The 18,309-nt window shown below is 40.0% G+C and overlaps 4 protein-coding genes across 4 annotated transcripts; all 4 read left to right on the top strand.

Moving 5' to 3' along the window:
* The first annotated feature begins 6,674 nt into the window (after positions 1–6,674).
* LOC113565535 (DNA-directed RNA polymerase III subunit RPC7-like) lies at positions 6,675–7,680 on the top strand. Its single transcript, XM_026987830.1, has 3 exons — positions 6,675–6,934; positions 7,004–7,126; positions 7,186–7,680. Exons 1-3 carry the CDS (start codon positions 6,788–6,790, stop codon positions 7,615–7,617), a joined length of 702 nt encoding a protein of 233 aa, XP_026843631.1. The 5' UTR covers positions 6,675–6,787; the 3' UTR covers positions 7,618–7,680.
* Positions 7,681–7,736: 56 nt separating this feature from the next.
* Positions 7,737–10,919, top strand: LOC113565435. Its single transcript, XM_026987394.1, has 4 exons — positions 7,737–7,927; positions 9,559–9,790; positions 9,850–10,622; positions 10,682–10,919. The coding sequence occupies exons 1-3, from the start codon at positions 7,737–7,739 to the stop codon at positions 10,600–10,602; spliced, it is 1,176 nt and encodes a 391-aa protein (XP_026843195.1). The 3' UTR covers positions 10,603–10,622; positions 10,682–10,919.
* A 1,598-nt stretch (positions 10,920–12,517) lies between these two features.
* Positions 12,518–13,410, top strand: LOC6604436 (DNA-directed RNA polymerase III subunit RPC7). Its single transcript, XM_026987858.1, has 3 exons — positions 12,518–12,664; positions 12,734–12,856; positions 12,916–13,410. Exons 1-3 carry the CDS (start codon positions 12,518–12,520, stop codon positions 13,345–13,347), a joined length of 702 nt encoding a protein of 233 aa, XP_026843659.1. The 3' UTR covers positions 13,348–13,410.
* A 56-nt stretch (positions 13,411–13,466) lies between these two features.
* Positions 13,467–16,664, top strand: LOC113565434. Its single transcript, XM_026987393.1, has 4 exons — positions 13,467–13,657; positions 15,305–15,536; positions 15,596–16,368; positions 16,428–16,664. Exons 1-3 carry the CDS (start codon positions 13,467–13,469, stop codon positions 16,346–16,348), a joined length of 1,176 nt encoding a protein of 391 aa, XP_026843194.1. The 3' UTR covers positions 16,349–16,368; positions 16,428–16,664.
* The last annotated feature ends 1,645 nt before the right edge of the window (positions 16,665–18,309 follow it).

The raw sequence follows: 18,309 nt of genomic DNA, 5'->3' as shown, positions 1-18,309 counted from the left end.
TGGCTCCACTAAAAGTATTAAAGGCAATGGCATGGGCGTAGGCCCCCCTCCTCCTCCTCCTCCTGTGTGTTTTGCCTCGGCTTTGGCTAAAAGTTGGCCGTTGGCGTCGGGTAGAAAGGGTCATGAAACGCCTGAATGCGCAATGAGGGAAATTCAAATACAAACCGTGTTTGAATGAATGCGTCGAGAAGTGGAACTTGGCATTGGGATGAGGGAACTAGGCGTCCCCATCTCCGAGTGCCAAAGAGAATGCCAGAACAGTAGACTGGTTAAGTAAGTGCACAGAGGAGGTAAAGTGTATGAGCTGCGGGCTGCTGTCCTTGGCCTATGCGCCGTTTCAAATGATAGATGCATCGATACAAGACTCTCCTACTCTCTCCCTCTCACACTCTGTTAGCCTTTTCCTGTAACCAGTTAATGTGAATTTGAGTTCCGTTCATTTGATGTACTTTGGATGCAACTGTGCATGGATGGCGAACTCCGCCATAACGATGAAAGCTTTTGAGGCGACTATGGACCATAGCCCCATCAAATTTGATGCCAACGCTGCGGAATAAAAGAGACTTCCTTACTCTGACGGTTGCAATTGCATTTCATGGCCCAGGAATCCAATGACGGAAATGTGGTTGCGTTTGCCCATCAAATCTTAGCTGTCGCGAAGTTTCTCGAAAACACTATTTGTTGGCGCAGCTTGGTAAATGAAATTTAATGTTGCAACTACAAAAAAATTACTGAAATCAAAAACCCATCGTTAAAAACAGCATTGCGGATACATTAACTTATAGGAGCTATAGGTTATTCTCAAATATTTCTTGCTTTCGCAGCTCGTAGACATGAGACTTTATATTCACAGAGACTCGGTTTAAAAGTTGTCCAAACATTATTTAGTTGCTGAAAATTGAATTTCTGTAAAGTTGTACATAGTCATATATTGTATATGCCTGCAGACAGACAGAAATTCAAGGAAAAAGGAAGGAACTTACTGAACAATACATATAAAATAACTCATACGCAGCGTGCGCCAGAGGCACTTGAACTAATCCGCGAGGCTAATGCAGCCAAGTGGAGCATAAAACATTTGTCTAAGCCATGACTTTGAGGATAATTCAGATTCCTTCACACACAACCCACAACCACTCCCTGTGAGTGGTGTGTCTCCCCAGTTCAGTTGTCTCCTCTGACATTTACATATTCTGATGTTCTGAGCTCTGCAGCTCTGGTTCTGGTGATGGTTCTGCCTTGGCAACTCATGTGATATGGAATTCTTTCGTCTTGCGACAGGCCAAATTACACGCTGACACAGTGGGGACACTCTGCTTTTGCATATTTCCCTTTGAGCCACACCCGTAGAGGGTTTCATTTGTATAAAGTGAATTCGAATGGCTTTCCACGGCCAACCTTTCCACTTTTTGACTGGGCTCTGGAGATGGTTTTCTGAAACGCAACGGCAAGGGGAAAAAGAAATGTTGGATAAATAAATCCCACTGCTAGCGATAAGGCAAAGAAGAAACTGAAAAGTGCACAACTGGCACAAACAGCAGCAATTGGGGGTCAGTTGTTGTTCAATTTCAGAGTGCGGTTTTTCCCCCATGAAAAAGAAGAGTAAAAACCAAAAACCGCAACAAAGTAGAAATGAAAGGGCTGTAACTTCCGAGGAAAGGGAGAAGCAATACAAATCAACAATGAAATTGCATAGATAATTGGGTAAAAGTGGGATCGAAAAGAAAGACTAGAGTTCAGAATGAATTGGGGTCATGGATGATCTGTAAAGTCTGCAAAACTGAAGCTTTTTAAGTGATTTTAGTAAAAGAAAAGAATAAAAAGAACATTTCATGAGCATCATTAGAAGCTAAAACTGAATTGAAAGATGGAATATTTTTAAGGAGAAAGAGTTTTGGTTAGTGCCTGTTGCTTTGACTAAATGTTTAACTTTATCAATAGAATATTTAAAATTAAAAATTAAAATGAAAAGACTCCATCTTATGCCTCTAGAATCCTTTCTATCTTTGCACTGATAATTACGCCAATTAAAAAACAGTATAACCTCATATTTCAGTTAAAAAAGTTACAAAAAACTTCCCACAATGTTCACATAATTAAATTAATTTTCATGTAAAATTTGGCAACAAAGTTTGCACATTTCTGAATTATTTTCCACCAACTATACCTTTTAATTTTGGGGATTCGGTAAACTTTTCACAGTTAATGTAGTAACTTAATATTTCATCGTAAAACTTTATTTTCCATAGTAATTATTAAAATATTCAAACAAACAGCACTTTTCACTGTTTAACGAGCGGCTTAACTGTGGATCTCCACATACCATTTATGTTTAATGTAAAGTGTGGATAGCCACTGGATGCTGTGGCCGGCTTTGACCTGCACTAAAGTTAGGAGTACGCACACGCATAAAATGAAAAGTTTTGGTGCCTCTGTTACGCGGACTCACGGTATTCATTAGGATGCAAATTTGAAAATTTATCAGTTGGACGGTCGCAAGCCCTCACTTTTTTCCCGCGCACACAACCGCAGTTGTATAAACTGCACATATATGTATGTATACATATGTAAATAGTGGAAACAAAGTTTGCCACACACTTCCACAGAGCCACAGACAGGATATAACTGGTGGATTGATTAGTGTCTGTTTGTAGTTTGGTAGGAACCATGATAAACATATGAAGCAACTATTACCTCGAATAATTTGGGAATATTTTTGGGAACTAACTGATAACCTTGCCAAGCAGAAGGTATTCCCAACCCTAAAAGTAGCCGTCTATACAAAGATCAGATCCACTCTTACTCTTTTGGTATGATAGCTTTCGTCCTCTCAAGTTCTTCAGAGAGTTTTGTTATTTGCAAATATAATTTTAATAATTTAAGGAACCGTCATTCACTCTCTTTTTGCACAAGACGTCATTGCGTTAATGTTGTGCATAACTAATAAGCTTGATCAACATTTCCTCGGAGCACTTGCCGTTATACGAATATTTACCTGCCCCCAAACAGAACATCAATGTTGAATCATGAGGACCCTGAGTGGTATCTTCAATCAACTGCTGTGAAATTGCTATAGTGGCCCCGCGGCAGCAGAAGTTGCTAGTGGGGATGGGTGACAGGTGAGATGGACAGGTGGAGATGGTCATCTCTCCCACATATTTACACAGTGTGGCCAAGTCCCATCGGCTAGAAGAGCGTAAATAACTGTGGCCACAACTGCAATCCAATAAAAGCCAAGGGGCAGATACGGGCCAGACTCCGACCGCAGGCCCCTGCTGACTCCGAATCCATCCATCCATCCAGCTGTAAAGGACCCAACCGTTGACATTACATAGTTTATAGGTCTCGACTCAGCTTTAAAAATATTTGAAGCAAAAAATCATTCCGTAAGAGTATTCTCCATGGGTCGGGTATTCGTTTCTCTTGTTTTTTTTCCGCCCACTTCTTTTGTCTTTGTCGCCCCCTCGTCGGAGTCCAATGAATTGCTGTGAACACTCGGGGCGTCATTCTGTTGCCATTGCAAATGCTTTCTGCTGCCGTTTCCTGACATTTTGCTTGCAGTGCTTAGACAATGGTTAAGCGTCGCCTGTTGTCTGGTTAGGATGCCCTCCTTTTCCCCCCGCCATGGGAATATGCATTTTTAATAGTTGGGCGATTCAGAGCTGCAGCCTTTTTTTAATTAATCTCTCCTTGGGAAACTGTGCGAGACTTGTACGCATTGTTAAAGTGCCGCAGGAATCGCAGATGAGAGTAGGAATGGGAGTCGGAGTTGGAACTGGAGCAACGATAGGAGGTAGGTACGGGAATTGCAGCTGGGGATAAATATTGCAGCAAATACTAGGACGAAATAAACCGCACGTCAATGACTTATGGCAACCATTTGGCTGGGTGCAAGTGCAGGTAGGCCAGGCCCCTTCTATTTATCCTGGCCAAGCCTCTAGAGCTTCGCGTGTGTGTGGTTTTATCCAAAGGTTAGCCTCCGGAGACCCAAGGCACAATGGACATTTCATCTGCACACTTGCAAATCAGTTAAATTGAATTCTCATATCGTTGCATAGTCTAGCAGATGCAATTTCAGGCACAGAATTGATAAGGTCTTGAATGAAAATCTAACCCTAAATTTGCAGTGTCTGTGAAGTTCCATTCGACTGTCTTTCCATTTAAATCAAATGGATAAAACTGTCAAAACTCTGGCATTTTGCAAGCGCCTGTCAAAATTTACAACACTTTGTCAGATTGTTTTATGGGACGGCCGTGAATTAATATGCTTTTGTCTATGAATATTTCATTTTTAAAATTATACTTATTACTGAACATATTTATTATTCGGAAAATAGCTTGATTTACTAAAACATACTCTACCGAATGTAGGAATAATTTCATTCGACGATGCCAAGGGCCAAGACTGACAGCTCTCGGCCCTATCCTCCGCCAACAAGTGTGCCATGTGCTTGTCGTAAAGTGGCGGCGGCACACTAAATTGCTTTTAATTACGTAAAATAAAAACAAAAATAATAATAAAACAAAAACCGAAAAGAAAACTAAGGCAAACTGTGAAAAGCTTCCAGCTGTGCTCCTTATGGCTCACAACAGGAGGCAGACTGGGCTGTCGGGGCAGACGGGTCGGATGGCAGGACCCAAGAGCCCGGGGGGAAGCAGTTAAGTTTGGCTTTGGTCCTGGTACTGATTCTGGTCGAGTTTGGTGTGGTCCTGCCCCTGGTTCGGTCTGGTCTGGTGTGGAAGGCATCAGAGCGAAAATGAATTGTCGTAAGAGAAGACAGGGGGCCTCGAGGAGCAACCACTATGTTGGTTTATGAAACCATTCGAGCCAAAGTTGGTTGTTTTATTGCCTTCATTAATTCATTTGTTTCAATTAGCTACAGCAGTTTGCAGAGGAAAAGTCAGGGAAGTGATTTAATTAGAGATAACCAAAGTGTGAAATTATAAAAAAAACAGGTGTTTTTGAATCAATTAGTTTTTTAGTAGTCAGTCTTTTACTTAATTTGTACTTCCACAGAATTCATATAACTACAGTCTATGTAAAAAGTGTTCACTTTAGCTATTTTCCACTGAATAGTTAGAAAAATAAATTTCTAAAATCATTACGAAACGAGTCTGTGGGAATAAATCGATAATAATATGTATTGTCTAAACTTTGATTTTTTTCTTGTAAGCTTTCATCTTTAGAGATAACTTAAACGCATTTCAGCTAAAATATTTCAATCATTTATTAACTTTAGCATCGATTCAGATTTCTTTTACACAGGCAAAAAATTATTTGCGAAAATTCCACTGCAGTGGAAGCTCTATAAAAAGCTTTCCCACACTCGCTTTACCATTGTTTTTGGGCAGTCCTGAAGTACTGTCACTCACCAGGTGTTGTGCCAGGCATTGGATTTACTGGCGTTTGGTAAAGATTTAAAAACCCTTTTATTTATCATGAGTGGTTTTTTCGCGTAATATTAGTGGAAAGGCAAACGATACGACAAAAAAGAAGATTTGTTTTTCAGCACATTCTCATTAAAACACCGAATTACAAAAAAAAAAAAAAACAATTATTCACATTTTTATGAAAGTTGATCCCGTTATAAGTGTATAGCGTCCGCGAAAAGATCAAGCTTCTCAGAAAGATTGCGGTTTACCGGCGCGAGAGCAAGAGACAACTGAGCTTGCAGTTCTTTGGTTTCGACTTGGAAGCTGTTGTCTACGTCAATGAAAAGCTTTTAAAAGCGAATTATCAAATATTCAAAGAGGCCATGCGAATAAAGAAGCATATATGTATGTATGTATGTAGTTCTTGCAGTTGTCTTTACTCGGCACGGCCTCGTGCATGTACGATCTAATGATAGAGAGGGCGTTAAATGCTTTTGTCGCTCGCACCATCTAACGAGCCCGCACAGCCTCTCCCCCTCTTTTCGATTGCCATCACCACTTGCGCCTCGGTTGGATCGGACGACGCAGCTGCAAATAGCTTTCGCTCTTAATAACATATGTACGTACATGCTGCACTCATATTCTTATAAGTTAGGCTATTGTTATATTATCTTTTTATCACAGTTCTTGCATGCAGTTAGTTAATTGTTTTTCAAATATGGAGTTTGCGCCACTTAAGTTCTCACTTTATTAATGAATGGTGAAATAGGAAGCCGGCCATAAACATAGCCGGACACTCCAAACATTTCTCCAATGTACATATGTACATGCGGATAGAGGTTCATTGCAAAATGTGGGCCCGGCGCCCACTAACAGCCATCGACCTCGACGACCAACCAATATCTTAGTGAATGGAATAATACAATATTCCTTTTGATATGTATCTGGTGCTTGCCCAAAGCACAATGGAAATTCTCTGTAATGTTTATTTTTTTATATACTCTTCTTTATTCAGTAGAATAATAGAAATCGCAATAAATAATTTTTACATGTTTGTTAAAGGGTGCTTTAAAGTCCACCCCCAGAGTTTCTAGATTTCTAGAGATTTCATTATTCAAACACTTTTTTCACATTTTCTGAAATGTTGATCTTCGTTTATTTTATTTTTTTCATTAGAGATCAAGACAGATATTTTTGTACAAAAGTTACCAAAAAGAACTATTGCATTTGGCAACTCTCCGCTTTGAAAGCAACAAATTTGAATCAGTTGAATGACAACCCTGACAAACATATGTTTTCGCGATTGTCTGTGACTGGCAAATTGTTTTGCGACGAGGTGGTAGCGCTGCCACATTTTAAAGTGAAAAAAGCGTGCGAAAGTTTCTGAATCAATTGGGCGCTAATAATTTGAGCAATGGCAGGACGTGGACGTAAAGGAAAGACTGGCACTCTTACGGTCGATCAATTGGCGGCGCTTGGCTATGTGAAAAACCTCCCCCCTGTACAGTCAGCGGTGCAGACAACATTTCCGCCGGTGATGAAAAAGCCCATTGCAGTCGAGGTATGATGAATCTACGAAAGAGCCCACTCAGAATTAATAATTTACATCTTGACTATATATCTCTGACAGACAACAGCAGCAGAGGCCTATCAGCTGATGTGGAAGGCAAAGTTTTTGAATCGCATGCGGGACTCGCCGTATTACATTGTTTCAGAGAGCCAGGAAAATTCAGAGCAGAAGGTCGGTCGAGAGGTAATTAATCTTGTACGTTTGTATAATGGGCAAATAATTAGTTCCCCGCGCACCTGCAGAAAGCTTTGGGGCAAGCGAAGGTGAAAAAGCTGCCCGAGTTTAACTACAAAACCATGCCCAAGGAACTAAACATGTCGAATACCAAGCGACAGGGCGAGGATCCGCAACCCAAGTTGCTGGCCAAGAAGACCAACATTGAAGAAAGTCTGAAAGTTCTAGAACAGACGGAGTTGAAGACAGGCGACGAGCATGAGCAAGACGACGCCGAGAAAGAGCGAGACGACGCCGAGAAAGAGCAAGACGATGCTGAGAGTGAGCAAGATGATGCCGAGAAGGAATCTGATATGGAACAGGACGACGAAATGGACGATCCTGAGGCCGCACTAGACCATGAAATGGATGACGAGAACGACTATGGGAATAGCTATTTCGACAATGGCGAAGACTTCAGCGAAGAGGATGACAACCTGTCTGATGGCCCCGTCATATAATTAGCTAGTGTTGGATCTCTGATTAACTATGCTGCCAATTCAGATTTCAAGTAAAATATATAATTATAGGGATATGTGACTTAATCCCAATTCTTGAAGAGTGAAGGGGGGTTCTGCAGATGACTGGAGATGCAAAATGGGAATCCATCGACTATGGATTTTGGCCGAGAACTCGCACTGAGGATGGCATTGTATTTGGTGTTCTGCTGGCTGTACTACTCAATCCTTCCATTCACTATTTAGTGCTGGTGGTGGCCGCTTCCGAGGTAGGCAGCGCCGACACAAGCTGGAATAGCTTGGACGAACATAAGTTAGTAAATCTTTGGCCTGCCACGGTAATGGAAGGCTCAAACTCCTGCGCCTGTCTGTGTGGGTGCTCGATTGCTCGAAAATTGCTACAAATGTTTAAACTGCTTGCTTGCCATTTTCTCACCCGTCCACGTCCTGCCATTGCTCAAATTTCTTGCTTGCTCAAATTACATTGCCTTTGTCTTTTTAAAGCAATTACACTTTAAATTGTGTTTGCCTATTTCAACTCACTGTATATTTCACTAGGCAACACTGGTTTTTTTATTGTTTTTTTTAGAGGTAGTGCTTTTTTCACATATGTATGTAGCTTAGTTAACATCCAGTGACCAGTCCTTCATTTTTCTCCCAGGGGAGAACGCCATAGACCCTCCCTATAGCCGCTTTAATTTAGAAGTGTCAAAGTCAAACCATGAAGGGAACCATTGTTAATTTCGATGAAGTCGAGTGTATTGTTTTATATATAATTATGTACCTTTTTGTTCAAAGTGACCGCCACGATAATGCGCTATCGATTCCTAACAATACTGTGCAACCCTGCTGCTCAGAAGCGTATATCGATGTTCTTCTATCTCAGTCTCTTTGGAAAAGTCTCTCTAAAAAAGCGTCTCTCTCTCGTATGTTCCTCGTGAACTGTGATTATAGTAATTATTTTTGTATTGTGCCACATAATAAAAGACATTGAACACTTCTCACCTTTAAAGGCTTTAAAGATATAAGACAAACATGACCTGACATAAGTGTTTTCGAGATTTGTTTACAAAATTTTAAAATTCTACGTATTATACAATAGCCAAGATATATTGCATTAGGAAAAAAATCGATTTTCATTTTCGTTCGACGGTTCCTGGTGCGGGCGCGCTGGTTTATTATCAAAATAGCACAACACTCTATAACCTCTATAAGACCGCGGCCATGTTGCATACACCAGTCTACGGATAGAAAAATCACTATTACAAAAGATCGAAACCAATTTTGAAATTTTGTTTCATTCCCACTGATAGAATATTTTGGCTTTAAAATGTGTAATTTTGCATACATAACCACTCATTGAATTATATTTATGTAAGCATTAGGGGAAAAGCAACCTCCGGCTCACTCGCCTCGCTCGCTCGCGCCAATATGAGTAAAATATAGAGATAATAAGAAAAAAGATTCGATCGGATCAGAAAAAACCATATAATTATTTATTCATTATTTTCGCTCTTAAAACAATTATTTTAACAAAATACGTGGTCCTTAGGGAACACGGCTATATACATAAATGTTTGTTATTACATAAATTTAAATGGAAGCTTTTAATTTTCCAATCCCACATCTTCCCGTATCACAGATAAATACTTGGGAACTCCGATGAATTGCGATAGTGGTAATGAAACGATAATTTCTTGACAGCCGGAAATGTTATCTGAACATTTTCTTTCCCTTCTTGGAAATTGTGACGAACAGCGCGAAACGTGTGCAAATTTAATTAATATTTCATCAAAAATGGCAAATGAAAATACTTGCAAATCGTTCAACATTGGCGATCTGGTATTTGCCAAAGTCAACGGTTACATACCATGGCCGGCAGTGGTTAGCAATGAGGTGAACTCAAATAAGCAGTACACTGTGTACACTTTTTTATGGCACGAGAGAGACTGGCTACAGACAAATTCAAGACCTCTTGCCGTACGCCGAAAACAAGGAAAAGTACTCCACTAAAGAGTACATGAAGCGAGCCGGCTTCCGCAAGGCAATGATTGAAATTAATAAAGTGGCTGAAGAGAAGGCCAATGGCCCAAAACATGTGGACGAAGAAACCGAAGAGCAGCTAAAGACAACTGCAGCCGTTACTTCCTTCCAAGAGCCATCTCGCCCAGCAAACGTAAGTAAATCAGTTCAAGAAGACAATCCAAAATACAATACAAAATGATTTCTACACAGAATGAAGAAAATAACATGGTGTTGGTGTACTTGTCATATGGCAAGGTCTTTGGCATCAACATCAACCACAAGCCGGAGAGTTTTGAAAATGCCGCTGCGGAGCAGTCATGGATAAATGAGTCACGCAAAGAGGCCAAAGTACAGAAGGAGCAGATGTTGTCTGGACAACTCGATTCCAAATCGCTTCCAGGACGCATTATCGTTGAGCTTTCGCCCAACGAGACAGGCAGGAAGGAGGAACGGAAACTAATGAAGGATATCCTCAAACTTGAGAATGCTCTAACTATAGAGCGGGATTTCTCTGACCTATGCGCGAAGATCAGACAATGCTTGCCGCTGCGGCAAGCCCATGTGACTAAATGTCTAAAGAACCTGGGTCGATTAAAAAAATTGGAGTTGACCAAGGTAATGTTGCTGCGGCATCCAGAGAGTGTGGATACGCTGCGCAAGCTTCAAGGATATGTTGGCAATTTGAAAAAATGGAAGATGCCCCGTTCCGACAAGATTAAGTTTGAGGCACAGGCCAAAATCATTCGTCAAGAGGCCACGATCATATACGCGCGCTTCCCAAAGCTGTTCGACTCAGCTGAGACTAAAGACATTTGGCAAGAGTACTGCAAGGAGGTCAAAATTTTCAAGGAAACCACTAAAAAGGTGAAGTCAAGTCTACGCGTCGCATTGGACGAGCGCATGTACAACAACCTCATTAAAGCCGGAGAAGAAAATACTCCAGCGCCCGCTGAAACCCAATAAAACCAACTATACTGTTAAAGGTAAAAACATCAAATAAATTAATAACGAATATTTTCTTAAATTCATTTCTTTTGTATAGTACCCAGCATTTGTAGTTCTGCACAATTCAACTACAGCTCAAGAAGACGACACCACCGTGGACAAAGTTCTACTGCAAAATTTATAGAGTTGTATTTTGGATTGTCTTCTTGAACTTATTTACTTACGTTTGCTGGGCGAGATGGCTCTTGGAAGGAAGTAACGGCTGCAGTTGTCTTTAGCTGCTCTTCGGTTTCTTCGTCCACATGTTTTGGGCCATTGGCCTTCTCTTCAGCCACTTCATTAATTTTAATCATAGCCTTACGGAAGCCGGCTCGCTTCATGTACTCTTTAGTGGAGTACTCTTCCTTGTTATCGGCGTACGGCAAGAGGTCTTGAATTGGTCTGTAGCCAGTCTCTCTCGTGCCATAAAAAAGCACAGTGTACTGAATTTTTTGAGTTCACCTCATTGGTAATCACTGCCGGCCATGGTATGTAACCGTTGACTTTGGCAAATACCAGATCGCCAATTTTGAACGATTTGCAAGTATTTTCATTTGCCATTTTTGATGAAATATTAATCAAATTTACACACGTTTTTCTCTGTTCGTCACAATTTCCAAGAGAGGAAAGAAAGTGTTCAGATAATATTTCCGGCTGTCAAGAAATTGTTGTTTCATTACCACTATCGGAATTCCCAAGTATTTATCTGTGATGCGGAAAATTAAAAGCTTCCATTTAAATTTATGTAATAACAAACATTTATGTATATAGCCGTGTTCCCTAAGGAGCGTTTTAAGAGCGAAAATAATGAATAAATAAATATATGGTTTTTTCTGATCCGATCGAATCTTTTTTCTTATTATCTCTATATTTTACTCATATTGGTGCGAGCGAGTGAGCCGGGAGTTTCTTTTCCCCTAATGCTTACATAAATATAATTCAATGAGTGGTTATGTATGCAAAATTACACATTTTAAAGCCAAAATATTCTATCAATGGGAATGAAACAAAATTTCAAAATTGGTTTCGATCTTTTGTAATAGTGATTTTTCTATCCGTAGACTGGTGTATGCAACATGGCCGCGGTCAGAGGTTATAGAGTGTTGTGCTATATTGATAATTAACCAGCGCGCCCGCACCAGGAACCGTCGAACGAAAATGAAAATCGATTTTTTTCCTAATGCAATATATCTTGGCTATTGTATAATACGTAGAATTTTAAAATTTTGTAAACAAATCTCGAAAACACTTATGTCAGGTCATGTTTGTCTTATATCTTTAAAGCCTTATGTTCCATTGTTGCTGAACTTTTAACTGAATACAGGGCAATTTAATAACTTTTTGTTAAAGGTGAGAAGTGTTAAATGTTTTTTATTATGTGGCACAATACAAAAATAATTACTATAATCACAGTTCACGAGGAACATACGAGAGAGAGACGCTTTTTTAGAGAGACTTTTCCAAAGAGACTGAGATAGAAGAACATCGATATACGCTTCTGAGCAGCAGGGTTGCACAGTGTTGTTAGGGATCGATAGCGCATTATCGTGGCGGTCACTTTGAACAAAAAGGTACATAATTATATATAAAACAATACACTCGACTTCACCGAACTTAACAATGGTTCCCTTCATGGTTTGACTTTGACACTTCTAAATTAAAGCGGCTATAGGGAGGGTCTATGGCGTTCTCCCCTGGGGGAAAAATGAAAAATGAATGAAAATGAAGGACTGGATATTAACTAAGCTATCTAAAATAAAAGGACTACCTCTGAAAAAAAAAAGTGTTGCCTAGTGAAATATGCAGTGAGTTGAAATAGGCAAACACAATTTAAAGTGTAATTGCTTTAAAAAGACAAAGGCAATGTAATTTGAGCAAGCAAGAAATTTGAGCAATGGCAGGACGTGGACGTAAAGGAAAGACTGGCACTCTTACGGTCGATCAAATGGCGGCGCTTGGCTATGTGAAAAACCTCCCCCCTGTACAGTCAGCGGTGCAGACAACATTTCCGCCGGTGATGAAAAAGCCCATTGCAGTCGAGGTATGATGAATCTACGAAAGAGCCCACTCAGAATTAATAATTTACATCTTGACTATATATCTCTGACAGACAACAGCAGCAGAGGCCTATCAGCTGATGTGGAAGGCAAAGTTTTTGAATCGCATGCGGGACTCGCCGTATTACATTGTTTCAGAGAGCCAGGAAAATTCAGAGCAGAAGGTCGGTCGAGAGGTAATTAATCTTGTACGTTTGTATAATGGGCAAATAATTAGTTCCCCGCGCACCTGCAGAAAGCTTTGGGGCAAGCGAAGGTGAAAAAGCTGCCCGAGTTTAACTACAAAACCATGCCCAAGGAACTAAACATGTCGAATACCAAGCGACAGGGCGAGGATCCGCAACCCAAGTTGCTGGCCAAGAAGACCAACATTGAAGAAAGTCTGAAAGTTCTAGAACAGACGGAGTTGAAGACAGGCGACGAGCATGAGCAAGACGACGCCGAGAAAGAGCGAGACGACGCCGAGAAAGAGCAAGACGATGCTGAGAGTGAGCAAGATGATGCCGAGAAGGAATCTGATATGGAACAGGACGACGAAATGGACGATCCTGAGGCCGCACTAGACCATGAAATGGATGACGAGAACGACTATGGCAATAGCTATTTCGACAATGGCGAAGACTACAGCGAAGAGGATGACATCCTGTCTGATGGCCCCGTCATATAATTAGCTAGTGTTGGATCTCTGATTAACTATGCTGCCAATTCAGATTTCAAGTAAAATATATAATTATAGGGATATGTGACTTAATCCCAATTCTTGAAGAGTGAAGGGGGGTTCTGCAGATGACTGGAGATGCAAAATGGGAATCCATCAACCATGGATTTTGGCCGAGAACTCGCACTGAGGATGGCATTGTATTTGGTGTTCTGCTGGCTGTACTACTCAATCCTTCCATTCACTATTTAGTGCTGGTGGTGGCCGCTTCCGAGGTAGGCAGCGCCGACACAAGCTGGAATAGCTTGGACGAACATAAGTTAGTAAATCTTTGGCCTGCCACGGTAATGGAAGGCTCAAACTCCTGCGCCTGTCTATGTGGGTGCTCGATTGCTCGAAAATTGCTACAAATGTTTAAACTGCTTGCTTGCCATTTTCTCACCCGTCCACGTCCGGCCATTGCTCAAATTTCTTGCTTGCTCAAATTACATTGCCTTTGTCTTTTTAAAGCAATTACACTTTAAATTGTGTTTGCCTATTTCAACTCACTGTATATTTCACTAGGCAACACTGGTTTTTTTATTGTTTTTTTTAGAGGTAGTGCTTTTTTCACATATGTATGTAGCTTAGTTAACATCCAGTGACCAGTCCTTCATTTTCATTCATTTTTCATTTTTCTCCCAGGGGAGAACGCCATAGACCCTCCCTATAGCCGCTTTAATTTAGAAGTGTCAAAGTCAAACCATGAAGGGAACCATTGTTAATTTCGATGAAGTCGAGTGTATTGTTTTATATATAATTATGTACCTTTTTGTTCAAAGTGACCGCCACGATAATGCGCTATCGATTCCTAACAATACTGTGCAACCCTGCTGCTCAGAAGCGTATATCGATGTTCTTCTATCTCAGTCTCTTTGGAAAAGTCTCTCTAAAAAAGCGTCTCTCTCTCGTATGTTCCTCGTGAACTGTGATTATAGTAATTATTTTTGTATTGTGCCACATAATAAAAGACATTGAACACTTCTCACCTTTAAAGGCTTTAAAGATATAAGACAAAAATGACCTGACATAAGTGTTTTCGAGATTTGTTTACAAAATTTTAAAATTCTACGTATTATACAATAGCCAAGATATATTGCATTAGGAAAAAAATCGATTTTCATTTTCGTTCGACGGTTCCTGGTGCGGGCGCGCTGGTTTATTATCAAAATAGCACAACACTCTATAACCTCTATAAGACCGCGGCCATGTTGCATACACCAGTCTACGGATAGAAAAATCACTATTACAAAAGAGCGAAACCAATTTTGAAATTTTGTTTCATTCCCACTGATAGAATATTTTGGCTTTAAAATGTGTAATTTTGCATACATAACCACTCATTGAATTATATTTATGTAAGCATTGAGGAAAAGCAACCTCCGGCTCACTCGCCTCGCTCGCTCGCGCCAATATGAGTAAAATATAGAGATAATAAGAAAAAAGATCCGATCGGATCAGAAAAAACCATATATTTATTTATTCATTATTTTCGCTCTTAAAACAATTATTTTAACAAAATACGTGGTCCTTAGGGAACACGGCTATATACATAAATGTTTGTTGTTACATAAATTTAAATGGAAGCTTTTAATTTTCCAATCCCACATCTTCCCGTATCACAGATAAATACTTGGGAACTCCGATGAATTGCGATAGTGGTAATGAAACGATAATTTCTTGACAGCCGGAAATGTTATCTGAACATTTTCTTTCCCTTCTTGGAAATTGTGACGAACAGAGCGAAACGTGTGCAAATTTAATTAATATTTCATCAAAAATGGCAAATGAAAATACTTGCAAATCGTTCAACATTGGCGATCTGGTATTTGCCAAAGTCAACGGTTACATACCATGGCCGGCAGTGGTTAGCAATGAGGTGAACTCAAATAAGCAGTACACTGTGTACACTTTTTTATGGCACGAGAGAGACTGGCTACAGACAAATTCAAGACCTCTTGCCGTACGCCGAAAACAAGGAAAAGTACTCCACTAAAGAGTACATGAAGCGAGCCGGCTTCCGCAAGGCAATGATTGAAATTAATAAAGTGGCTGAAGAGAAGGCCAATGGCCCAAAACATGTGGACGAAGAAACCGAAGAGCAGCTAAAGACAACTGCAGCCGTTACTTCCTTCCAAGAGCCATCTCGCCCAGCAAACGTAAGTAAATCAGTTCAAGAAGACAATCCAAAATACAAAACAAAATGATTTCTACACAGAATGAAGAAAATAACATGGTGTTGGTGTACTTGTCATATGGCAAGGTCTTTGGCATCAACATCAACCACAAGCCGGAGAGTTTTGAAAATGCCGCTGCGGAGCAGTCATGGATAAATGAGTCACGCAAAGAGGCCAAAGTACAGAAGGAGCAGATGTTGTCTGGACAACTCGATTCCAAATCGCTTCCAGGACGCATTATCGTTGAGCTTTCGCCCAACGAGACAGGCAGGAAGGAGGAACGGAAACTAATGAAGGATATCCTCAAACTTGAGAATGCTCTAACTATAGAGCGGGATTTCTCTGACCTATGCGCGAAGATCAGACAATGCTTGCCGCTGCGGCAAGCCCATGTGACTAAATGTCTAAAGAACCTGGGTCGATTAAAAAAATTGGAGTTGACCAAGGTAATGTTGCTGCGGCATCCAGAGAGTGTGGATACGCTGCGCAAGCTTCAAGGATATGTTGGCAATTTGAAAAAATGGAAGATGCCCCGTTCCGACAAGATTAAGTTTGAGGCACAGGCCAAAATCATTCGTCAAGAGGCCACGATCATATACGCGCGCTTCCCAAAGCTGTTCGACTCAGCTGAGACTAAAGACATTTGGCAAGAGTACTGCAAGGAGGTCAAAATTTTCAAGGAAACCACTAAAAAGGTGAAGTCAAGTCTACGCGTCGCATTGGACGAGCGCATGTACAACAACCTCATTAAAGCCGGACAAGAAAATACTCCAGCGCCCGCTGAAACCCAATAAAACCAACTATACTGTTAAAGGTAAAAACATCAAATAAATTAATAACGAATATTTTCTTAAATTCATTTCTTTTGTATAGTACCCAGCATTTGTAGTTCTGCACAATTCAACTACAGCTCAAGAAGACGACACCACCGTGGACAAAGTTCTACTGCAAAATTTATAGAGTTGTATTTTGGATTGTCTTCTTGAACTTATTTACTTACGTTTGCTGGGCGAGATGGCTCTTGGAAGGAAGTAACGGCTGCAGTTGTCTTTAGCTGCTCTTCGGTTTCTTCGTCCACATGTTTTGGGCCATTGGCCTTCTCTTCAGCCACTTCATTAATTTTAATCATAGCCTTACGGAAGCCGGCTCGCTTCATGTACTCTTTAGTGGAGTACTCTTCCTTGTTATCGGCGTACGGCAAGAGGTCTTGAATTGGTCTGTAGCCAGTCTCTCTCGTGCCATAAAAAAGCACAGTGTACTGAATTTTTTGAGTTCACCTCATTGGTAATCACTGCCGGCCATGGTATGTAACCGTTGACTTTGGCAAATACCAGATCGCCAATGTTGAACGATTTGCAAGTATTTTCATTTGCCATTTTTGATGAAATATTAATTAAATTTGCACACGTTTCGCTCTGTTCGTCACAATTTCCAAGAAGGGAAAGAAAATGTTCAGATAACATTTCCGGCTGTCAAGAAATTATCGTTTCATTACCACTATCGCAATTCATCGGAGTTCCCAAGTATTTATCTGTGATACGGGAAGATGTGGGATTGGAAAATTAAAAGCTTCCATTTAAATTTATGTAATAACAAACATTTATGTATATAGCCGTGTTCCCTAAGGACCACGTATTTTGTTAAAATAATTGTTTTAAGAGCGAAAATAATGAATAAATAAATATATGGTTTTTTCTGATCCGATCGAATCTTTTTTCTTATTATCTCTATATTTTACTCATATTGGCGCGAGTGAGTGAGCCGGGAGTTGCTTTTCCCCTAATGCTTACATAAATATAATTCAATGAGTGGTTATGTATGCAAAATTACACATTTTAAAGCCAAAATATTCTATCAATGGGAATGAAACAAAATTTCAAAATTGGTTTCGATCTTTTGTAATAGTGATTTTTCTATCCGTAGACTGGTGTATGCAACATGGCCGCGGTCAGAGGTTATAGAGTGTTGTGCTATATTGATAATTAACCAGCGCGCCCGCACCAGGAACCGTCGAACGAAAATGAAAATCGATTTTTTTCCTAATGCAATATATCTTGGCTATTGTATAATACGTAGAATTTTAAAATTTTGTAAACAAATCTCGAAAACACTTATGTCAGGTCATGTTTGTCTTATATCTTTAAAGCCTTATGTTCCATTGTTGCTGAACTTTTAACTGAATACAGGGCAATTTAATAACTTTTTGTTAAAGGTGAGAAGTGTTAAATGTTTTTTATTATGTGGCACAATACAAAAATAATTACTATAATCACAGTTCACGAGGAACATACGAGAGAGAGACGCTTTTTTAGAGAGACTTTTCCAAAGAGACTGAGATAGAAGAACATCGATATACGCTTCTGAGCAGCAGGGTTGCACAGTGTTGTTAGGGATCCATAGCGCATTATCGTGGCGGTCACTTTGAACAAAAAGGTACATAATTATATATAAAACAATACACTCGACTTCACCGAACTTAACAATGGTTCCCTTCATGGTTTGACTTTGACACTTCTAAATTAAAGCGGCTATAGGGAGGGTCTATGGCGTTCTCCCCTGGGGAAAAATGAAAAATGAATGAAAATGAAGGACTGGATATTAACTAAGCTATCTAAAATAAAAGGACTACCTCTGAAAAAAAAAAGTGTTGCCTAGTGAAATATGCAGTGAGTTGAAATAGGCAAACACAATTTAAAGTGTAATTGCTTTAAAAAGACAAAGGCAATGTAATTTGAGCAAGCAAGAAATTTGAGCA

This window comes from Drosophila persimilis, unplaced genomic scaffold (assembly GCF_003286085.1).
Source record: "Drosophila persimilis strain 14011-0111.01,24,50 unplaced genomic scaffold, DperRS2 tig00000124-arrow-pilon, whole genome shotgun sequence".
In the NCBI taxonomy this organism is placed as follows: Eukaryota; Metazoa; Arthropoda; class Insecta; order Diptera; family Drosophilidae; genus Drosophila; species Drosophila persimilis.
Note: the sequence above shows the minus strand (reverse complement) of the source record. Positions and strands in the feature narration are given on the sequence as shown.